The sequence below is a fragment of the Hipposideros armiger genome, unplaced genomic scaffold (assembly GCF_001890085.2).
Source record: "Hipposideros armiger isolate ML-2016 unplaced genomic scaffold, ASM189008v1 scaffold_366, whole genome shotgun sequence".
Lineage (NCBI taxonomy): Eukaryota > Metazoa > Chordata > Mammalia > Chiroptera > Hipposideridae > Hipposideros > Hipposideros armiger.
The window spans coordinates 461,386-485,809 of record NW_017731716.1 but is presented as its reverse complement, the minus strand read 5'-3'; the positions used below and the strand labels follow the sequence as shown (position 1 = coordinate 485,809).

At 43.4% G+C, this 24,424-nt stretch overlaps 1 protein-coding gene across 8 annotated transcripts in view; it reads left to right on the top strand.

Annotated features, from left to right (window-relative positions):
* EML6 (EMAP like 6) overlaps positions 1 to 24,424 on the top strand; it is a 282,005-nt gene that overhangs the window by 231,409 nt on the left and 26,172 nt on the right. For 4 of the 8 annotated variants that reach the window (XR_002126189.1, XR_002126190.1, XM_019662104.1 and 1 more), the window contains 7 exons: positions 15,055 to 15,069; positions 16,402 to 16,410; positions 17,229 to 17,307; positions 19,866 to 19,995; positions 21,865 to 21,963; positions 22,588 to 22,608; positions 22,983 to 23,156. Coding sequence is in view for 6 of the 8 variants with exons in the window: in XM_019662104.1 (XP_019517649.1) it covers positions 15,055 to 15,069; positions 16,402 to 16,410; positions 17,229 to 17,307; positions 19,866 to 19,995; positions 21,865 to 21,963; positions 22,588 to 22,608; positions 22,983 to 23,156 (527 nt within the window). In the remaining 2 variants the exon portion in view is untranslated. The remainder of the gene's footprint in view (positions 1 to 15,054; positions 15,070 to 16,401; positions 16,411 to 17,228; positions 17,308 to 19,865; positions 19,996 to 21,864; positions 21,964 to 22,587; positions 22,609 to 22,982; positions 23,157 to 24,424) is intronic. The other 4 variants (XM_019662099.1, XM_019662100.1, XM_019662101.1 and 1 more) reach the window with 4 other exon arrangements.

Sequence of the window (24,424 nt, the reverse complement as noted above, 5' to 3'; positions counted from 1 at the left end):
TGTACCCTTTCTAACACATCGTATGTTCTTATTCTTCAGAAGTCATCCCATCTCCAGTTTCAATCTTTTTGAGACGTGGGAAAGAGGAGTGAAATTTGTAATTGCTCTTAAAAGAATCCTGAGCTAATCCCACCAACATGGAATCCCTTTTAGGTGTTCATTGTGTGTCCTGGTCACCCACTTCCGCTTTGCTAGAGCATGCTGGGAGCCTTGCCTCTGTGACCCTGGCACACTTATCTAGCCCCTCGCCAGACCTTGGTGAGCCCATGGCCATTTCTGCTGCTCAACAGCCATGTATGGCGTGTGGCTGAGGAGAGTCACTGAAATTTTTTCCAGTTTTGGGAATCCATGCTTTCAGACCTCATCTAGACACTCAGGGCTGCCCCAGAGTGCTCGCCTTCATCCCCAGCTGACTCCATCTAATTCATAGCTAGAGCAACCTTTCTAAGCCTCTCCCACCTCTCCAGTTCCCAATTTCAGCCTGACACTCCCCCTTGCTCTCAACTTTTGACCTCATCTCCTACTTTGCCATGTTTTCATAATCTGAGCGCTGTTTTGTCCATCTGCAAACGTAAATTTATTATTTAATATTTTAAATGTCAGGAAGTTCCTTTTGAGAAATGAAGAAAACAGGATGGGGGAAAGCATAGTTTTTCAGAACAATTTGAGGTACAAAATGTTTACCATCATCGTGGTACAAGGAATAATACCAAATTCCTGTATTCTGGCTTTGGTAAAAAACAAATAGCTCTCCCAAACTCAAGAGGGGACAAAATCCCTAAAATTTGCTAAGTATCAGGTTATTAGAGTTGCCTGTAAAATTATGAAGTTTCTTATAATACATTATCAAAGTCACAACTCATTTATTGTTTTTGTTTTTTTAATTTATTTACAATGTAGGGATTTTACTTGCAAGAGGCTTACCCAAACCAAACTGGCCTAAGCAAAAGGAACCTATTGGCTCACACACCTGAAATTCCAGGCGTAGGGTGACATCAGGTATCATTTGATGTGGGAAGTCAAATCTCGCTGCCAGGCTTTGTTCTCTCCCCACATCTCAATTCTGCTTCCTCTGGGTTATTGCAGTTTTTCAAGTGGAAAAATAGTGGCAGTACCAGAACCTTACAGCCTCTGTGGTTCAAAACCAGCTGGAGAGAGCTGCCTCTGATTCATAAGTCCCCACATAGACCTTATGATGTGCTACTGGCTCTGATTGGTCACATGACCACCCTTGAATTGATCAGTGACTTGGGATACATGAGCTTTTGATGATTCTTACATAGTTTCCTGCCACCCATTGACTAGCAGCAGTGTAAATCACTTCCAACAGAAGTAAAAATCCAGGACTGTTATCAAAATTAGAGTGATTGATTTCTGGATGGACGCAAAACAACAAATGTCTATTATAGTCCACCCTTTTCTTGTCACATACACACTCTTAAAATGCCCCCAGGCTGGCCGAGTGGCGTGTCGGTTAAGATGCCCCCAGGCTGGCCGAGTGGCGTGTCGGTTAAGAGTTGGCTTGGGACGCCAGCTCTGAGCAGCAGGTTCGGATCCCACATGAGGGCCAGTGACGCTGTGCCCTCTACAGCTAAGATGGTGAACAACAGCTCGACCTGGAGCTGGGCTGCCATGAGTCGCCAGAGACGGTGTAGGCTGCAGGGGGGCTGGCCAGGAGCAGGCATGTGCTTTCATGAGCTGCCATGAGCCATCATGAGCGGCCATCCAATGGCCGGCGAATGATTGCCTCACCCAGGAAGAGCGCAATAATAATACCTACATGGGCCAGTGAAGTGATGTCCTCCACAGCTAGACTGAAGAACAAAAGGACAGCAACTTGTCTGTTCCCTTCCACCAATTCCCCAATAGTCTTTAAAAAAAAAAATGCTCCCAAATTAAACTCTCCCACATATGATTGAAAATGCTGTTATCCCTCCCCAAAGGCAGACATTCCAGAGTCTCAACCATTACTGCAGCCAGCCACAGATCCAGAATTTTGGGGAGTTGTGAAGTCCTCTCATCCAGGCCCAAATAAGCTCCTCATAGTCCTGTGGCTAATGGTAATGTTAGCCACCATACCATACCAAATAGCAGTGAAGAAAGGACAGAGCAAGGATAGTTGTTTTAAACTGCCATTTTGCAGGTGGGAGAGAGATACACAATATGCAGTGGTCACTGGTCCATGCCCATGTCATCCTCAGCTGCACAGGACAACCAAGGATTCTTGTGCATCTGTTGCACAACTGGAGAGTGATATGAATGTTGAAAGATGCCAAAAGAGGACGTAAAGGTTGTGTTTGTTGTTATAATGACAAAAGATACAGATGCATATGAAAGTGAAAACATAAAGTCGAATAAAGTGGTAACACAATGTCCTCTTAGAGGACCAGCTTCCCAAGTCTCCCAAATTCCTCCCGGGATGTAAATGATGCCCCTGTAGAGAAAGGCTTCTGCCAGGGGCAGAACGTATGTCATTCTCATGGGGAGAATTTATACCCTCCCGTCCTCCTGTGAATTCCTCCCACACTCTTAGAGATACTCTGGCTCTGTGCTTGGCCACTACCCCAGGTGACCATGACCAGTGCACACAGTAAGATGGGGAGGGGAAGGTCAACTTTTAGGGACCTCTCCCCCAGGAGGCCAAGTTTCATGTCAGTCTAAATTCCATTTTTATCAATTATCCTCTGGCCTAAGATTTGGCATTTCATAACATCAATTTAGAAAGAAAAGTATTTTTTGTATCTCAGGCTGATAGCTTGAATTCTCAAGAAAGAGAAGGCATATCAACTAAACAATTAATGTTTTATTTTTAAAAATCAGTAACTCATTTTTTACTGCTTCTAACCTCTTTTTTTTTAAGGTTTTTATTGGGGAATTGTGGGGATGGGAACAGCGCTGGGGAATGGGGGCAGGGGAACAGACAAGTTGCTCTCATTTTGTTCTTCAGTCTAGTTGTGGAGGACGTTGCCCCACTGGCCCAAGTTGGCACCATCATTACGCTCTTCCCGGGCAAGGCAGATCAGTCGCCGGCTTCTGGACGGCTACTCACTGCGACTGCTGGCCGCTCACGCTGGCTGCTGGCTACACAAGGTAGCCCATGGCAACCCACTGCCACAGGGGCTGCAGCCTATGCCGTCACCGGCGACTCAAGGCAGCGCAGCTCCAGGTTGAGCTGTTGTTCAGCATCTTAGCTGTAGAGGGCAGTGTCACTGGCCCTCATATGTGGGATCCTAACCGGGGCCCTCTGGCGTCCCAAGCCAGTTCTTAACCATCGCGCCACTCGGCTGGCCCTAACCTCATTTTTTGATGTTAAACTGAGCACCAGTTAATTGATTACTATTGGTATATATTCCTTTTTAAAAGCATAGTTCATATTTCTTGAAGTAATAGTATAACCTTTTTTAGGTTCAACTGATTATTATGAATGGTTTGTTATTGTCATCATTTCATGTTTAAATTGTCTGTTTGGTTTTTAGCAGACCTTTCTTTGGGTTGGTATATGTGGCTTTGTGACTATACCACCATGTACTTCTGAAATTGTCCTTGTTTTTTAACAAGAGGTCCCACACTCATCTTTGGTTTTCCTGTCCCAAGCGTGAAATTTGGTCTCTATTGAGTGCACATTAGTTTGTTCCTTAACTAAATTATTGTAGATCTAAAATGGAAAAAATAAAAAATACTTTTTTTAAGGTTATGAGATTATGTTAGTTTTTAAACTTAACTCTCTCTCTTTTTTTTTTTTGCCTTATTTTAATAGTTTTTTGTTTTGTTTTTTGCTGTCTTTGATGGACCATGTTGTATGTTGCATTTCTGAAGATTATTTTGGATAGTATTGTCTAAAAATTCAGAATCTTTCTCTTTTCTGGTTTTGACTCTTGTCTCAAGATGCCTAAAGTTGGCTTCAAAGAATACAAAAATATATGATACCTAGTATCTTAGAAAGACGTTCATAAAATTGGGAGACAGTGAATGGAATAACCTAACTCTATAAGTTTGGCCTAGACTCTGTGTCAGTAGCAGCCCCAGCAAGAAAAAGAGAGATACTCTGAAAAGGAAGAAATTTAGGAAGAGCTTAATGAAGGAACTATTAACAAAGGTTTGAGCAGGATTAAGAGAAACAATAGGTATTGGGCAGCACCTTGGGGATAGGGACAGCTGGAAGCCATTACCATGCCTAGGCCTTAAGGGGCAAGGGGAGGAAGCTGTTGCCAGATGTGGAGAACACAGCTGTAGAAATGGACCACCTTATGGGAGGTGAGCCCTGAGGGTTGCAGGTAACCTGAGTCCCAGCAAGGAGGTATCAGGGGAATAAATGCCCAATTGCATTCTCCCCTCACCCTGTCCCCTGATGCCTCTCCTGAGCTGCATCCAGCCAGAAGCTGAAGGATGCGAGTCCATTGATGCAGTCCACAAAAGCCAGCCTGGAGGGTACAGAGCAGAAGAAGGGTGGAGAGTAGATATGGAAGGACACATGGGAAATAGCCAGCTCATTCTCATTTAATGTTTTTTCTAATGGAAACTGGTGTTATTATCACAGAAAAGAATGTCAGGCCATTTTAATGTTAAGCAGTAGTTACTATCATTTGTAAATGCTTTTAAATATCTATAGGTATGTATTACTAATATTATGACAGTGTATATACAGGCAATTAAAGTTGCAGCACTATTTACAATAGCCAAAATATGGAAGCAACCCAAATGTCCATCAATAGATGATTGGATAAAGAAATTGTGGTACATAGATGTAACAGAATATTACTCACTCATAAAAAAGAATTTGAAATCTTACCGTTTACAACAACATGGATGGACCTAGAGGGTATTATGCTAAGTGAAATAAGTCAGACTAAGAAAGACAAATATCATATATTCTCCCTTGTATGTGGAATCTAAAGAACAAAATAAACCGAAAAACAAATCAGAAACAGACTCATAGATACAGAGAACAAAACTGATGGTTGCCAGAGGGGAGGGGTTTGGGGAGTTGGATGAAAAAGGTGGAGGGATTAAGAAATACAAATTAATAGTTACAAAATAGTCATGGGAATGTAAAGTACAGCATAGAGAATATAGTCAATAATGTTGCAACAACTATGTATAGTGCCAGGTGGGTACTAGACTAATTGGGGTAATCAGTGCATTAAGTATATAAATGTCTAACCACTATGCTGCACATCTGAAACTAATATAAAATAAAAATGATGCCAACTGTAACTGAAAAAAAAATTTAAAAATTAACTTAAAAAAAAAAAGATGCCAGTGACTACAGCCAAATCAATATAAAGAATCATTAGAAACATTTGAAACTTTACCCAGTTTAAGTGGAACAGTTTTGATGAGCCATAGCTTTTACACCACTGTCTGGGGGTACCATAAGAATCATCTTAAAAGACACTAATACATTAAGAGTTATAACTTTTTTTAATGGAAATCTTACATTTGTGTTACATGTAGATATTCCAAAATATTTTTTAAAATAATTTTAAAACATTTTTGGCCTGTCTCCAGAGGTTTTTTACTTTTACATTAATTAGAAAAACAAAACCCAGAAATTAGAAACTTACAACGATAGACATGTTTAGTGCCAATATCCAATGTTTTGAATGGAGCAAATTATCATGCATTCTATGTTAACTGCACGATCACCACAGAGGTGATTCACAAAGGCATATTTTTAAAAATTTATAGACAGTATCTAATAATATCTCCAAGTGTGGACTGTAGTCTTTTATTAAAACCCAAATTAGCTGACTAGCTATTATTAGTCTTTCTAGTTGGACCTGGTGGGGCCATGGATCATAATTTATTTTTAAATATCCACTGTTTGACACAGTTGTCCCCATTGCCTCCTCACCGAACTGCTTCGATTAGCCGTCTGCGTGGGGAATGGTAATGACGTTTTTATTTGATATATTCAGTTGGAACCTGGACCCAGAGCCATGGTTCAGACAAAAACCTAAGTTTTTAATGACAAGATACACAATAAATACAAATTGAACTATTTTTATGGAATTTGACATATAAATATTCACTAACTTTTATTTTTCTAAGTGGATGCAAGAGTTAGCTCAAAGATTGTTTACTCAGTGCACCTGAGTCAGCAGTCTATATTTTCTCAAGGTCTTTTATTTACAAGTGCTCAGGCTTGCAGCCTTTGGCTATCTATCAAGGGATGAATAATAGAATGTGGGACTTAACCCTTTCTGTTTCTACATCATCTTTATAATACTATTTAACCTGTTATTGCATTTTCTACCTTTTACTAAAAGAAGGAGAGGTCCAAACCCACCCCTGTCCCCTGTCTGCTCACCACAGAAGCTGCATAACTTATGGCCACAACTCAAAATTCCAAACTGAGCAGATGCATATTTTTTCCTTCCTTAGAAAGCCCTTGGTCTTGCTGCTCGCCTCTCCTGCTTATCTCAGGGAAGGTCATGTCGCTTTTAAAAAGAAAAGAAAAAAAGAAAAAAAAAAGTCTGAAGTAGAAAAGTTAGTTTTTAACCCTTAAATTGTATTGTTTTAGCACAAGTTTAATGTAGTTTGCTTATAAATAATGGATAAATATAGAAATTATGATATTTATAGTTTTAGTCATCAGTTTATCAGATATATTTGGTCTATATATTCAGCAGTTTTACCTGACTACATAACATGTACATAACCATCTTCCGGAAAGAAGTTTCAAGAAATAATTCTTTTATATATTTGTATCAATCAAGCTTTGTGTCATAATTAAATACTATTTGCTTTCCAGAAAGGGGGTCCCTAATACAATTAGAAAATAATTTTTTCTGAATATCATCTTTAATGGTTTTTTTCCTAAATGACAGAGTTACAAGGTCCAGCTGTCTGTAATGGGAAATATTTAGTGCACATATTTTAAAGCAAAAATCCTCACAGTTAAATTTTTTTATTTGAAATAATTCTCCATCTTGGCCATTTTTAAAGCACAGTTTAGTTAGCAATTAATTTTACTTTTTATTTATTTATTTTTTAAAAGATTTTATTGGGGAATTGGGGGGAGAGGAACAGCATTGGGGAATCGGGGAAGGGGAACAAACAAGTTGCTGTCCTTTTGTTCTTCAGTCCAGTTGTGGAGGATGTTGCTTCACTGCCCCATGTTGGTATTATCATTGTGCTCTTCCCGGGTGAGGCAGTTGCTCGTTGGCCATTGGACGGCCATGCACTGAGGCTCTTAGCAGCTCACACCGGCTGCCAGCCACTCACAGTAGCTCATGGCAGCCCACTGCAGCCTATGCCATTGCCGGCGACTCATGGCAGCCCAGCTCCAGGTGGAGCTGTTGTTCACTATCTTAGCTGTAGAGGGCACAGCATCACTAGCCCTAATGTGGGATCTGAACCCGGGTCCTGCTGCTCAGAGCTGGCTCCAAAGCCAGCTCTTAACCAATGCGCCACTTGGCTGGCCCAGCAATTAATTTTATTTCAACTTTGTAGTTATTACTATCACCTCTCCAACATTTGAACTCTTTGGCATCTTCAGTTCCCCTTGTTTTTTAGTTTTGGAATCTCTGACTTTTACAAAAAGTGTTAGCTCAGTGAGGGTCAAAGAAAAACTCAGCTCCCTTGGATAGTCTCTTTTTTTTTAAAGTAAAATTTATTAGGGCGACAATGGTCAACAAAACTACGTAGGTTTCAAGTGTACAATTCTATAATATATCATCTATATATTGCATTATGTGTTTACCACCCAGAGTCAGTTCTCCTTCCATCACCATATATTTGACCCCCTTTACCCTCTTCTACCACCTACTGTCACCCCTTATCCTCTGGTAACCACTAAACTGTTGTCTGTGTCTGTGAGTTTTTGTTTCTTTGTCTTATTCCTTTGTTGCCTTCAGTTTTATATTCCACATATGAGTAAAGTCATATGGTTCTCAACTTTTTCTGTCTGACCTATTTCACTTAGCATAATAATCTCAGGATCCAACCATGTTGTCACAAATGGCAGTATTTAATATTTTCTTATGGCTGAATAGTATTCCATTGTGTATATATACCACATCTTCTTTATCCAATCATCTATCAAAGGACACTTTGGTTGTTTCCACGTCTTGGCCACCATAAATAATACTTCAATGAACATTGGAGCACATATATTTTTATGGATAAATGTTTTCAGATTTTGGGGGTAGATACCCAGGAGAGGGATTGTTGGGTCATATGGTGGTAATTCTATTCTTAATTTTTTGAGAAATCTCCATACTGTTTTCCATAGTGGCTGCACCAATTTACATTGTCACCAACAGTGTATGAGGGTTTGTTTTTCTCCATAGCCTTTCCAACACTTGTTATTATTTGTCTTGGATTTCCTCTTATATCTAAAACCTCAGTAGGTATCCAGTATTTGCCTGGAAAATGGCTGGCTACATCTAGCAAGTGTTTGGGGGAGTTCTTGGCATTAATCTCACTTCTGACACCAATCTACTTGGTCATCACAATAGGACAATGATGTGAATGATGGAAAGATGACAATACAAAAGTTAGACATTGTAACATTTCTTTTATGTTAGAGTATATAGAAAGCTAAGATATGGTTATATAGGCAGAAGCTGACAGCATTCCTTCAGGCATTGTTTTGATTTTCTAAATCCCCAGTGTGCCCAAATGAAATATGGCAGTCCCCTCATGTCTGAATTCACAGGTCCTTGCATTAAATGACCTCAAAATTCTACTCTAGCACTAGGGTTTTTCAAACTTTTTCTTAAACTGTGTTTAATGGCTATATCAGGAAGGCCCTAAAATTTATTTTCTCCTACTATCTCATATCCTTTCTGAATGAATTTGTACAGATTTTTTAACTTAAGCAAAAAGAAAGTCCTATAAAGAAAACTGTACACCATGGGTTTATAAAGAAATGTTATGGGGTTTTGTTTGGTTTTTTGATTCAGCCCTCAAATTAATAGCTTTCTTCAATCCTTAAGTTTTAATCCTTAAACCTTTCCCATTAAAAGTATGGAAAAGGTTTAATATGGTTCTTTAATATCAGTCCATAGCATCAAGATATTTAAGGTTCCACTGGGTTGTCAGCTTTGTCTAGGAGACTCAGCTCCTCGGGTGTGGCCACTGTGTCTGTCATGGTTACCGCCATGGTTACCACCAGGTGCCTAACACAGTGTCTTGCACAAAGTACATGGTAAACAAATACTTCTTGAATGAATAGATGAATGGGGTGAATTTACTTAGCCTGCTCTTCTTAATATTTAAATAAATTAATCTGTCCTCAAAATGGCCTACAAATCCATTCTTTGTCAATAGCTTTTACCTTTGTTTTATTTGCACATTTGGGCGGCCTTCTCTTTGTGGGGAATTATGTGACCCTATGTACAATCTGGTGATGTCCCAACTGGCCATCGGACTACTCTTGGTTAAATGATTTTTTTAATCTTCATACTATCTGTCCATTAGAAATTAAAATGTTTATTTGGTTTAGATCTATTTAAATAACCCAAGGCAAAAAGAACTTAAAAAGAAATTCCATATTATTGTAGTCATCATACCTATTTTTACATACAAAGCTGCTTTGTACTTTGTCAGCAGGTTTACAGTGAAACAAAGAACATGCTTACAGGTGGCAGTGTAACAATATGGGAAAGGGCTAGATCGCTGTCCCTGAATCGAAATCAACCACCATCCATATAGCTAACCCCAGTTTTTGTTCTAAACATTTATGCTAAGTTTAGGGACAGAAATCTGCTGGGAGAACCTGCCCCCATTTAAAAAAAAATGCTTTAGTTAATCAGTAAATTCACATTTCAAGTTTGCCTGAGGCACAGGAGCATGAGGATGTGGACAATGCCCCCCTCCACGGTGATATTAACCCCCCTCCATGGTGATATTAACGAATGAACAGCCCAGCTCTCCTGGCACTTTGCTCAGCTCCACAGGCCTAACAGAGGCCCCTTGTGGTCACTGATCAATAGCTGCTTTGTGAGCTTGTATTGTAAGAGTTGCTAAAAACTGACAGTCTTGCTAGCAGGTGCTGCTGAACTGACCAGACTGAGATCTGTGAAAACCTGCTACATCCTATCTTGATACTTGGTCCAGGAAATGGGGAGGAACCTCCAATTCTGCATTTCTATTCCATTTGTGATGATAGAGTGGCCTTAGTAGCCAACGAGTTAGTGCAGAGACATGCAGCAGCATAAGTGTCGTGTATAAGCAAAGCTCGGAACTCACGCCCGGAGAGTGACTGCACATGCGTAAGGGGAATGAATGAACAAGGCAGAGTGTCCCCTGCCTCTCCAGAGAGTTCCCCTGTAGGCTGAATTCTCCTTCCTTCTACCCTTTGATCCCGTGAGAATTCTATACTCATAGGTTCTCTGAGCAGGTAGAAGGTAGCAAGTTTACTGTTCTTTAACAAGATGGAAGGAACTGAAGTTACAATATCTATTAAACCCTGAAACACTGAAATTATTTTAAAGGCCTATTGTTTAGCTATGTAACTTCACCGAAAGCTGAATAGTTATGTTTTTTTAAAAAAAGGGCTTTTAATGCTATTATCATCAATAATTTGTTTTAATTCAAATCTCTTGGTTTTCTGTATTGTTTGAAGCAAAGTAATGATGTCTATATAATGGATAATTTTAGGAATTAAATCTGCCATTCATTAGAGAATTGTTTGCTTGCTTTTTATCACAAAGAATGTACCAGGGCATAAAAATTCAGAGATAAAGTGCTATAAAATGATTTTTTAAAAGATGAATATACCTAGGAAATTATACTCCTACAGTGTAATCAGCTGACTCATACCCACTCCCTCATGGAGTTCACATCACACATAGGTAAGCGCTTTTCTATCCGAAGGGAATGACTCTTAGAAGACAGTGGCAGAGTTAAGCCCAATTATTTTCATCAAGTTTCTGAACATCTCTCGGCTCTCCATTTGGAGGAAATGGATGCTACCGGGGTCGTTTACCCTGCCTCCTTCTACTGTTGTGTGGTCGTGATGTGGTAACTGAGGAGGTATTTGCAGAAACAGTTGTTAGGGTGCACGATTTGTGCCCCTTGAAACCATGTTAGTGGGCACAAGGTGTGGTGGATTAGGGTGCGTTTGTGGGTGTGTTTAAAGTATATTGGAATGCTTTTTAACCAGCCCCGCCCTGCTCCTTTGAATTTCCTGTCATGCTTTGCCCTCTGCTAACCCTCCCTGTTCCTGTCATTGATCAGCTTCCTGCCTCTGAGGAATTCAGCTAGTGGCCACCTGGCTGACTTCAGCTCTTGCCTTGCAAGCTATGGGTTACATTGTCACCCTTGGTGCCTCTCTCCCTCAGTGACTTAACTTTCTCTCCTCTGGATTTCTCGTTCTCAGTACACCTGATCTTCATCCTCGTTAAGACATCCAGTGCCTACATACCTCCATTTTTTCTAGCTCTCTCCTGGCCTCGCTATTTTTGCCTGCCTAAATGTCACTCTTCCAGGCCTCTTGGACCTTCACCCCTATGTTTCTCCTACAACCCACCTCCCCACGCTTCTGACGAAAACTCAGCAGTGCAGATTGCGCTCACCAGAGTCTATGTTGCTAGCTGCATGTAGGCCCTCTTCACTGTTCATTCACTTTCATTCTTGTCTTTGGTTGGCTCCCTCTGCCACCCCCTCAGCAGTCAGACAAATTTTTGTCCCCTCCTCAACCTTCTGCCCAAACCCTACTCCCTCCACTCCTGGCAGATGGCTTTTCTAACCTCCTTCACTGAGAAAACAGAAGCCATTTGGGCATGAACTATATCTTGGCACTTCCTTCCCTCTCCTCTTTCATGCTTCCCGCCCTCCACCCCACGGAAACCATTTACCTTCTTCCTTCTCTTCTCAGAGGAAGTGAATCCCTCCTCCTATTCAAGGCTTGTCCCTCAGATGGTGCTTAGAGCTCAGCCTCCGGGCTCCCTCATCATCTCCCCCGTGTCTCCTGTATCACTCCCCCATAGCTGGATCAATGTCTTCAGCCAAGAAATACTTTCCAGTCCTCCCCATTCCCACCAGCTCTCTTCAAGGAAAAATAATTCTTTGACTTATACACTTACACTCATATTCCCACCCTCACCTTCCCTCCCTTTCCTCTTCTCATCCACATTTTACCAAGTCTCTCCTTCATTCTCTAGCCCATTCCGTCTAGCTTCTGTCCCTGCCATTCTGCTCACATGGTGACTTCCTAATTCCTAAATCCAATCCACTCTCCTCTCTATCTTTGTCTTGTTAAAAGGAAGACCTGTTTCTTCTAGAGTAGCATTGTACAAGAAAACATAGTGCAAGCCACACAGGTGATGTTTCTAGTAGCCCCAGTAAAAAGAGATGGTGAAATTAATTTTAATATTTTATTTAATGCAATATATTTAAAAATTAATGAATTTTTAAAATATTTTTTAAAAAATTATTTTCACTAGGTCTTCAAAATCTGGTGTGTATATTCCAATTGTGGCACATCTTAATTTGGACTAGTCACAATTCAAGTCACATGTGGCCAGTGGTTACCATACTGGACAGTGATGTTATAGACATTCGTCTCTCACCTTTTGGAAGTGGTCTGTCCTGGCCTTCCTCCTGTCTCTCCAACCATTTCTTCTCAGTGACCCATCTCTGCCTCCTCTTCCAGCACCCCACATGCTGCTCCTCGGGATTTCATCTTTGGCCATCCTCTATTTTTACCCTACACCCTCTCCCTGATTAATTTCATATATCCTACCCACTGGGGGATGATTCCCAAGGTCATATCTGTGGGTCCCATTTCTCAATTGAACTTCCAACTAGTAGTATAGCCAACCCACATATGTCCAAAGTTTGACACGTCAAAGCTGAACTCATCTTTTGTCTCAGTCAGTAGTGCTACCACCCACCCAGATGCCCAAGCAGAAAACCACTTGAATCATTCTTCGTCTTTTGTCCACTAGAGCTAATCAGTTACAAAGGGCTTGAAGTCCGCTTCACCAATATTTCACTTGTTTTCTTCTTCACAACCACTGCATTAGTCAAGATCTTCACCGTCCCTGCCCTTGGATTATTTCAGTGGCCTCTTCAGTAATCTGCCCACCTCACTCATAGTTCCCTCCACTCTGTCCTTTGTGATCTCAATTTTTCACCCCAATAAATTGATATTCACCTAAAATGGCCATGTCCAAAACTATATTCCCCCAAGGGGGGCTGTGTTATAGCCTGCAGTCAAGAGCATTTTTAAGGTGGCAGGCCTCCCTCAGGGCATGCCATCCCATAGTTCTCCTGCATGACTCCCTTCCTTCTACTCCACTTCACCACTGAGCAGTTCTACAGATGGTTCTGGAATACATAGGAATACAATGAACAGATTCTGGTTAATTTTATTTTAATAATAGAGAACCCCCTGGGCTTTGAAGACTTTACCTAAACCTGGACTTATCCTAGAGCACATTGGTTCTCTCTCTCTCTCTCTCTCTCTCTCTCTCTCTCTCTCTCTCACTCACTCTCACCCCCTTTCCCTCCCTCTCCTTCCCTCCCTCTCTCCCTCTCTCCACAGAAATCTTTGAAAATCTGATTAAAACATGCCTCCTTTCCCCAGAAAAATGCACATGTGCAGACACAATTTGGCATGAGTGTCACAGGGTTCTCTGAGCCCATGGGGTGACAGATCTTGTTTGAGGACAATTCTAAAACAGTCTTCAGATCATCTGCTCATTCTCACCTAAAACTTGGATCAAGAGTAGCTTGGTTTCCCAAGACATTTTGAAAACTCTTGGAGCATTTAATGGCACATTTTGGAATCTGCAGAAAGCTACATTTCCTCCAGGGACACATTGAACATTGTCTGACAACACTAAAAACAATTTCAAACTTGCATATCTTGGCTAAATATAGCTGAGTTTCTCCATACCCACACCCTTCTTTATAGAAGCTGTTTGGAAAGGCTTCGTTTCTCACCGGCTCTCTGAGCCTTACTCACAAGTAGGCTGTCACACCGTGCTCATCTGGGGTTGTGACTGGTTTTCCTAACCTCCTCAGTCATTTCAGAAGCTTCCCTAAGAGCTTTGGCTCTGAACCCTCTATTGCACATCTCAGGTCATTCATTGCGTGCTCTGCTCCACCCCTTATTCTGCCAGCCCAGCACCCCAGGGAGAAGACAAGGAGGGGCAAACACCTGGGCACCGGCCACCCTTGGGGGCCTTTTGTGGGGTGAGAGCCTATGTCAGGGTAACACTCCACACATCGGCAAGTGAGTCTAAGCTTTCTCTTCAGCAGCCTAGCTGCTGGGCAGTGGGATGACAGCAGAAATTAACCTTCCACGGTCCTCCCCTGCCCACAGAATATGTCATTTTCATAGAGCATGAGGCAGTGACTCTACCCACAGGTGTGGGGTGGGTCTTCAGCAGCCTGCACCCCAGCACTGGGCAAGAAGAGGGCTGCCTTGTTACTTGACACCCAGTCACATGCTTGAGTTCACAGGCCTCTGGGTTTCCTGCCCCCACCCTCTCTTCTTGGCAAAGCTTCTCTCCTTCTCTCTCTCTGCTCAAGCCTGTCCATCATCCTCTCTCCTGATTACGCAATTTGTTTGCTCTCTTGCCAGGCTCCCTCCTTAAATTTCTTGCCCAATGGTGACTCTCTTGCTCCTTTGTTTCCCTGAGTCTCTTCAAAGCCCCACTTGCCCCCAGGAGGCCCCTTTGTGTCTCTGCTCCTTCCACCTCCAATCCCCCACCCCTGTACCTTCCCAGCTCTTAACCTTTCTGAGTCCGCCTGCCAACTCCCAGTCGTACTCACTACCGTCCTTGCTCTCCTCCCATCCTGTGCACCAGCTGGGAGCAACCTGCTGTAAAAAGTTTATTGCACTGAAAAGTGAGGGACGCTTCTCATGCCCTCTACTCTTTCCCGCCTCAGCAAAGCTTTTCAGAGTCACATTACCAATGGAATCTGAATCTGGAAGGATTTAGATCCACTGAAAAATGCTAAACCGCCCGCGTTTGGCTATGTTTGAAATGTTTGGCAGTCCCTCCCATGTTTGATGTTACGAACACTGTTTACAGGTGCCTGGAAAGAAGCCTTTAATGCTTGTATTGTGTTTTAACTTGCTTTCCTTTGGAGGCAGGGAATTGTCAAGTAAGTATCACAGCACTGTGCAAACGCCCAGGTGTTGGATGAGCACCCAGCACTAAGTGTACGTGCAGAATCCATGACTGCGAAGGGTCTAGACTTACAATCCGCTGAATTTGCCACCATGCAGGTTTCTTCCTTTTGCCCCTCTCATCTTGTTTTGAAGCAATACAGCTGTAAGCATATGCTTGTGAAATACGAAAGATTCTGAGATTGCTTTACTTTTCAGTTTTTAACTGAAAACGAAGGTGAAAAAAAAATCGATTGCCTCTATGTGTATATATATACACCATCTCATGTATATATTAATACACAGTGTTTGTGCTTGTATGCATACTCTGTATACACTGTATAATATGTGGCATATTATACAACCCGTGTGTACCTGGAAGACAAGCCGTGCGTTTAATCTCAAATTCTGCCTTATGAACCATGCTATAGTTGTAGTGTCCCCTTGCTCCCATCTCAGACCTTGGCTTGCTTTTGTCATACACTTAAACATTCTTAGGTGAAAGGAGAAACCCACGGATTTCATCGGAAAGTCCCACTAAAACAGAAGAAAGAGCAGATGTCCTGGGAAGTGATAATTAATGTGAAGGAAGTGTCTAATTGTGAGAACTGGCATGCCCCCCACCGCCCACCTCCCGGTTTTGCTCAATTTGGCAGCAGTGACATCAGCCGGGGGTGTCATTCTGCAGAGATGTGCTCTCTCCCCATTCTTCGGTGGTGATTATAATATCATTTGGTCCAACAAACACTTATGATTACATAACATGTTTTGATTGAAGAGTTTCTGAGAAAATAAAGGTACCTTGTTTTATCTCAGCACAAAGAAAAAAAAATGCAAGCTGTTCCAGCAGGCAAGCTGGCCTACCAAGAAACACTGGGAATTATTAGGCAAAATTATGAGTTGAACTTGATTCGGAAACAAAGCACCCATTGTGCATAACTCCCACCGACATCCAGGAGGTTGTGATTGCTTTTCTGACAACAAGTTTCTCCCCAACACACTAAAATAAGCAGAGTCCCCAGGCACATTCGCAGAGTCATGGAGAGTGTGTGGGAAGCATTGACAAGGCTTCCTTTTTTCTCCCTATTCTGTAGGCGCTTTAGTGCAGAGTTTGCCCAGAGACGCCAGGGTATGAGCTTTCTGAATTTGTAGACTGGTGCACTCTTTCATTTCTGTTTTAGTTCTTTCTGGCATGCTTGGGAAGCATGGTTTGTGCCACACAGGAATGTCTGTTCACTCGGAAAATGCTTGTGCATGAATGAGGTGCTTGCTAATACAGCTCTAAATGGTACTAAGTTTCTCACTTGGCTTTGTTTGCTGCTTACAAGGGGATCCAGGTAAACCTTTTTCTTTGCGTAGCCCAAGAACAGTCACTCATGGAGCTGGAGCAGGCCTTCCCTCCCCATCCACGGTTTCCTAAACTCCCAGAAGTCGAATTAAGGGAACCCCATGTTACGCCAAATTGGCCGACTCCTATAAAAATCCATGAAGCCTTACCCATTGTAAAATCTCTTAATTCAATTTCAAGGCCCAGGTCTCCACAACTGAGAAGGAAAGGTAACCTTTGGTATAACGGTAGCAGTTTAACATAGACCATAACCCTGAAGGATACAGCAAAGTGCAGAGCGGGGGTCCTTCCTGACTTTTATCCCTTTGCTTCCTACTGGCCCTTTGTGTGGTGAGAATGACCTGAATACATGGCCTTCAGGGCCATTCCCAAGCCTGGCTTGTAAGTCCCACTTCACACCATGGCGTAATCTTTCACTACCTAATTCTGAACAACTTGGACAAGCACAGCCTCTTCCTTCTCATGCTTAGGTTCCTCTTTGGTTTGAAAATCAGCCAGTCTGGTTCATGTGTTCTTCCTGGCTTCCAGGAGGGAGGGACTGATCCCTGACGACCATGGCTTAGGGGTGGGGAAGCCCACCTCAGTCCTGTGAATCCAGGCCCCATTATGCAGGACAAGTAATGTCAGAAGCTGCTTTTCCCAGGGCAGGAGGGGCAGGACAGTACAACCCCAGGTGGAGGAGGGTCGGTCCTCTAAGTGGGGAGAAGAGAGGGAAGCCAGGCACGGGCCTTAGCTGACCGCACCAGACGAGCAACCTTGCTGACTTTTGTTCACCACTATGCTTTTTCTGGCCCCTCTCTGTTCCAGACCACCTGTTAGCAGAGCAGCTCCCCAGCCTGAGAAACTCCAGAAGAACAATGTCACCAAAAAGAAGAAACTGGTTGAGGTGAGCAGGTTAAACTATTTTGCTTTCAATCTGATACTGATGTTCTTAACCCGGTGGACATCACCATCTGCATGTGCTACAGATACCTTCAAGTGAACCTGAATGGACCCTGTGGCTCGCTCATTCCCTCTTCCTTCTACATGGTGTTGTGTCCCCCATCCCAGTGACCAGAATCATATCCCCTGGGTCACATGCCTTCAGCCCTGCCACTGGGTCCTATCAGTCCTAATTAGGAATCTCCCATATCCTTCAGACGTAGCTCCTTTTTCCTATTCCTAGTACTACTCAGGGGGAGAGGACGCGGGGGAGGGGGAGGGCATGGTCTTAGTCGTTGTCTCTAATGTTTGAGCACTTACTGGGTGCCGGGTACTATGCTACGTACTCCCCATAAAGTATTTCATTCACACCTACAAGGTAGGTACTGCTTTTGTTTCCATTTCGCAAATGAGGACACGTATCTCAAGGGTGTTAAGCGGCTTGTTAGGTCCCATGCCCAAAATCACCAAGCCAGTAAGTGGAGAGGTATGTAACTTGGTTGTTGAGTCTCGAGGGTTGCAGCTCTGTGAACCTGCTGTTTTTGAAAAGAGGCCTCCTAACTGTTCTTCCCGCCTTCCGACTCCCCTGTGCCTCTCTGATGCATGTCTTGCTGCCTACAGTTAGCTCTTTAAAATGTAACTTCACACCTCACCCCAGCGTTAAGACCCAAGATTCTCACATTGCCGGTGGGATTCAAGTTCATGATTTCAAAACTTGAACCCAGGAGCTACCTTCTCAGCTCATCTCCTGTGATTCTCCCCCAAAACTCAAATCTCCAGCCCCAAACACATTACTTAGTGGCTCTGAAGCTGCCTTGGATTTTCAAGCCCCCGAGTTTTCATTCCTTCTGATTAGAAGCTCCTCCTCTTCTCACCCCACAGCCTGGTCCTTCCAAGCCGTTTTCCGGCATCTTCCCTGGGCAGGCTTCCCGGATGCTCTTCGCCCTAAACCCTCCCGTGCGCTTCCCACACCGCCCTCTCCACAGCCCTTGTTATACACTCTGCTGTCATTATTTCTTGCCCACCTATCTCCCTTCCTAGACTGTGAACTCACCGAGGCCAGAAAAATCCATCTTCAATTTTTTTATTGGGAAGGGTGGATTTATTGGGGGGAATTTCTCATGGAACACAGCGCAGGTCAGGAAATGTAGCTAAGTTTCAGGAAAGACAAGATTCAGGAGCTGAAAAGCCATTGTAAGCCAAGATGGTGCCTTTTCCCGCCCAACAGGACCTTGTATGTGTCTGACGCATTCTCCTTTTTTTTCTGCAGGCTTTTTGAACTACTTTGGTAGACTATGGGTGTTACCCAGCACCTGAGTTTATATCTCCTCCGCTAATTAAACAGCCTGGCCTACCACTGTCCCCAGTTTTAAATTCCTGAGAGAAACTACATGATTGGCCCAGCTTGAGTTAGCTGTCTACTAGGAGTGGGGGTGGGAGGGGTGGAGTGGAGGGAGTGGTCACGTATTATACACACAGTTTCCGGGAAACACACGAGGGTGAGGGATCGGGGTTGTGGGGAGACTGATGTGTAGGCAGGCACTCAGTAAGTTGAAAGGAGGAAAAGTGTTTTCCAGGTGAGAGATATTTTAAAAAACAAAATCATAAAGATTGGAAAATTCATGATATATGGGCTAACTAGACAAGTCATCCTGACCAAGGGGTACAGGAGATGTGTGAACAGGGGCTGATTGTGCCAACTTCAGGAATTTGGGTTTTATTCCTTCGGCAGTGAAAGTCAGTGAATGCTATTGAATAAGGAGGTGGTATGGTATTTTAGGAGAATTAACCTGATGTTTGCAATTGATGATCTTTGGAGAGAGACAAGACTAGAATCAGGGAACCTAGAGAAAAGGGCCCCACATCTTCTTAATCTTGAATCCCATCAACCAGCATAGTGCCTGGCACAAAAGAGCTGCCAACAATACGTGTGTGTCAAATTGAATTAAGAACTGATCTGATTTGAATCAGCCACTGCTCTTTGTCATGGAAGACAAGACAGGAAGAAGAGAAAGGCTATAAACCCAGAACAGTATCTAGTTGTTGAAAAAAATGCAAATTGTCTAGAAACTTTGTAGGGCAAGCACCCAGCAACAGAATGAGTATGGCATTTTCCTCAGTATTCTGCCCTGCCAGGCCCAGCTGCATTTGTGGGAATCAGAGCAAATCTCTGAGCCACCATTCAGCTCATCTAAAGAGTGCCTGCCAATGAGCAGACAGAAAACTTCTCGATAACCTTTATAAGCATCAAATCCATAGACTTCGGCTCACCTGGGGAGCCAGGAAGCCAATCTAGTTTATTTAGAAAACTCACTATAATTCTCTGTGTTAGCCTGTCCCCTAGCATTTCAGGCAACTAAAGAAAGGGCTGCATTTTACCTTCAGCCAGTCAAGAAGCAAAATGTTTTTTAGCGAGTGGTTGGAGGTTTCTCCAGCCACGCGTTTCCCCTGAGAGGTGTGGCTGTTCCCGAAGTGTGGGTTTGTTCCTCTAAGGGCCACTTTCATCTTCATGTGGGATTGTAGGAGCTGGCTCTTGACCACGTGTTTGGCTACAGAGGGTTCGACTGTCGCAATAACCTGCATTACCTGAATGACGGTGCCGACATCATCTTCCACACAGCAGCGGCTGGTGTCGTTCAGAACCTCTCCACAGGTGACTGGGCCCGGACAAACCACCGCCTGAATACAGGCTTTTGTTTTAGCCCTTTTATGCACTTGCCTACCCTTCAGTTGCCCCAAAGCCTAAGCGTTCTCTTGCCTTTGAAGCCATTCTACTTGATTCCAGACTGGTATCACTTAGTCCTAGAAAATGCTCAGGCCCACGTTTGAAGAGTCAAAGGTGTCAAAGGTCAAGAGAGGTGTCCATGTTTCTATCAGCAACTCCGAGGCTGAGAGGGGTGGAGAGAAGTCAGAATGAGAGTGTGGAGAGTGGGGACATTCCTCACAGCCTGTAACCAAGAACAAAGCACAAGGGAATTTTTCTCATTAATTTTTAACAGTGTTCAATATTTTAGCAGCTCAGGTTTTCAAGTTTTGTTTGTTTTGACTATTTAGCTAGATTTATAATGATAAGGAGAACAATTCAACAAGGAACAAAAACACCCCAAATATCCCTTAACTATATGATGACTCTTAAAAAATAGTTAAAAAAGACACACACCCCAAGCAAAAAGAAGCATTGAGAAATTAATTTAACAGACACTCATATCTTTACTACCAGACTTAAATGTTAATATTTTGCCTTATTCATATCTTAGACCTATTTTTTTTTTCCAAAATGGTATGCTCCTTCCCAGTTTATACAGTTGTTCATGCATAGATTTGTAGACAGTGAACCACTGAGCACATAATGATTTCTCTTTTTTGGGGAGGAGTGTGTTGAGATTTTCTATGCATTTTGTCCATTTTCTAAGCACATATTCTCATTTTCGTAGCAATGTGCTGTTTCCTTATATAACAACGCCATCATTCACCTCTCAGTTTGCAGGCATTTGGGTGAGTTTACAGTGGTCACTTTGGCAGTCAGCAAACCCATTCGCCACAATAGATGATAAAGTATATCTTGTCCTTTTTCCCACTTCCTGTGACATATGTTGAGTTAGGGCTTTAAGGGCTAAAGCCATCACCTGTGCCATCCAGACACCCATTGATAAATAAAAATGATTAAAAGGGGTTCCCTAAGTATAGATGCTCCTTGTCTTACAAAGGGGTTACGTGCCAATAAAATCATCCTATATTGAAAATATCGTCAGTCAAAAATGTATTTAACACACCTAACCTACTGACCTCCTATCTTGGCCTAGCCCACCTTAAACATGCTCAGAACACTTCATGAGCCTACAGTTGGGCAGAACCGTCTAACAATGAATACGCTGTAGAGCATCGGTTGTTTGTCCTCCTGATGGCATGCCTGACTGGTGGCTGTGGCTCAGTGCTGCTGCCCCCGCAACACCAGAGTATTGTACCAGGAAAAGTACAACGTTCAAAATTCGAAGTACGTCTCTACTGAATGCATATTGCTTTCACATGTAAAGTGAAAAAACCATAAGTTGAGCCATCATAAGCCATGGACCATCTGTATTTTCCTATTTCATTATTTTCCCTTTCCGGTGGTTAAGTGGTGCCATTTTGCATCATCTCCAGACCCCTGCCTCACCTTGCTCAGAGGTAGACATTGAGAAGCCATCAGTCAAGGGCAAGGGGAGAAAGAAACATTAAACTTGATCATTTTGGACTCAGGAAGCTTCTGCACTTGGACTGTGCTCTGGATCCACACAGGACAGCAGGAAGGATTGAATGGAGCTTGTGTGGATTAGGTAACGGACACAGCTCTTCTCCCAGACCTAGAACAGAATGTGTAAATGTAAAAAGTGATTCCCTAGATCCCTAAGGATGATTCTGAATGATAATTTGGGGTGTGAGCTCTGGCTTTTACCGGGCATTTCCAAAGACTCCACAAGAAGCTTTTGGATTTCCCTGAGGTTTTAGGGATCCCTGCTAACCATCCATGTCTCTCTCCCAGGGAGCCAGAGCTTCTACCTGGAGCACACGGATGACATCCTCTGCCTCACGGTGAACCAGCACCCCAAGTACAGAAATGTGGTGGCCACCAGCCAGATAGGTAGGAGGGCCCTGCCATGGCTGAGGTTCTCGCAACTGAGCAGAGACATTGACTTCTTAGCAATTATTGGGAGAGGGAGAGGGTGGGCCACTGACATCATCCCTTTCTCACTGATGTTGCTATTGATTTTTTGAGCCCTGAGCGTATCTGTGTTGCTTGAGTTGAGGCATCCAGCAATTGGTAATTCTTAGGAGCCATAAATTCAGACCAGAGCTTACTATTCCAGTTGAATGGATGGCCCCCATCCCTGTGGACTTGTGAGAATAACTTTTCAGACCCCAGGTGTCAAATGAAGAGCCTCACGTCTGAAGCCGGGCGGTTGTGCTTGGCCAGGGTAGATTGTGTCACATGTGCCTGGCTCTTCCATACCCTAGGAAATGGCCAGTGACAAATGTGAACGGATTCACATTTGTCAAAAGTGTTTTTATTTTTCACTTTGTCATTTCAAAGCCAGTTTTTACAAACATATCTTCTTGCTTGTTTTCATTGACCCCATGTCCATTTGTAAATTTAATTTGGAACTTTCTGATGCTGGTGTTGAGTGCTTCACTATTTGAACCATGACTCATTTTAGCTGTTGTTTTCCCTTGATGCTTCCTCACTGCCATTACCCACCCAATGCAGGTGACGTTGCGGAGACCCCAGGTAAGGCTGTCCCATCGTGAGTAGTCTGAATCTGCACAGCAAAATCATGTTGACATACCGTGTTTGCTGATTGTATCTGGCTGAACTGCAGATACAAATCGTGGACCTATGAGTTTCCTTTGTAGAAACTCCTCCACGAGTGTGTGTGTGTGTGTTGGGCGTAAACGCCTTTAGCCTCTGTCTCTGAAAGCCTAGCAGATGTTTGCTATTGCTGTTGGCTTTCACCTTTGGCCAGGTCAGGCTGTAGGTCTCTTAGGCCCAGTCATGGTAAGGCCCCTGAACACTTGTCTTAAAAAGGCTTCTAGACGAAATTAAACAGTGCCTGGCTCCACCATTCTCCAGCCTGAGTTCTTTGTCATACCTCCCACATTCAGGAACAACACCTTCCATCCACGTCTGGGATGCCATGACCAAACACACTCTCTCCATGCTGCGGTGCTCCCACTCAAAAGGGGTCAATTACATCAACTTCAGTGCAACCGGAAAGCTGCTGGTGTCAGTGGGCGTGGACCCTGAGCACACCATCACCGTCTGGCGTTGGCAGGAAGGTAAGTGGAGCTGGGCTTTCTGTCCCTCCCAAAGGCTTGCCTGTGGCATGAGCTGGGCTCCAACCTAGATCTGCCTCCCTGCAGAGCCCAGCAGGGCACTGCTGACGGGTCAGCAGAAACCAGGGCTCTTGGGCTCCTGGGGGAGCTGCTCATTGTATGTCACTGCATCTCTACACCTGTGGTCAGGAGCGGGCTGGCCAGGGAGTCCTGCGTGGGTTCGTGGAGGGTTTTGGGACACTTTGGGGAAGTGCCCTAGTGCTGGCAGCCTTCTTCCTCAAACAGAAGGCAATAGCCTCCCCCAGCTCTGTCCTAGCGTCCTTCCAACCCAAACTTCCTTGTCCTCAGTGTTCTTTCTGGTGACCCCTGGATTCTGCTGCAGGCTTGTCACCTTGGTTGTCTTATTACAGGAACTGGAGACAGAGTTTTACCACCATAGCCTCAGAAATATTTGTTTTACATTTTAACTTTTTAGAACGGGGATTCATCTTATAATCAAGGATTACATTTGATTTAGCAGGTTTTCTTTCTTGCCTTCAACACACACACACACACACACACACACATACACATACACACATACATGCTGCTACTAAATTTATGGTCCTCTTAGAATCAAAGATGTGCAGTCTTCTGAGCATATTCTCAGGCTGGCAAAGGCAGATCCAATTAGTTAGGATGTTAATGAGGTCTGTCTCCGACTGGGCAGCCTGTATCTGGGGCACGTTAAGCCAGGCACGCACAGAGGTGGCATGTCTCCAATCCAGGGCTTCTACAGTCCCATTATCTCAGCACCTTCCCATGGGAGGGAGCTGTAAAGAGACGACCACAGAGGGAGGAAAGTTCCAATCCCTCGAGCCTCCATATGAGAAAAAGAGGTTGGGGACCTGCAGACTTTTATGATGAGACTCACTCATCGTATTCCAACCATTTCCCGTTTTCTTATTCATTAGTATATTGTATCCAAATGGCCCCATAATCTATATCTTGGGGATGCAGCTTCATTCCTTATAATGTCAGGTGGCCATCTGATTAAATAGACTCAGCCCCAGATGAGAAATTGAGCGTCTTAAACGATAGACTCATTGCATCTTCGAGGTGAAATGACTAGAGGACTTCCTGCCCAGTCGGGATCCAGCCCATGGAGAAATTCCTCCAAGTGCATTTCTGACAGGCCGATTTCTATCCTGCGCTTGAATACTTTGAAGGATGTGACCCTCATCCTTCACAAGGCGGCCCACTCATTCTTGGAAAGGTCTCATAAAGCCCTT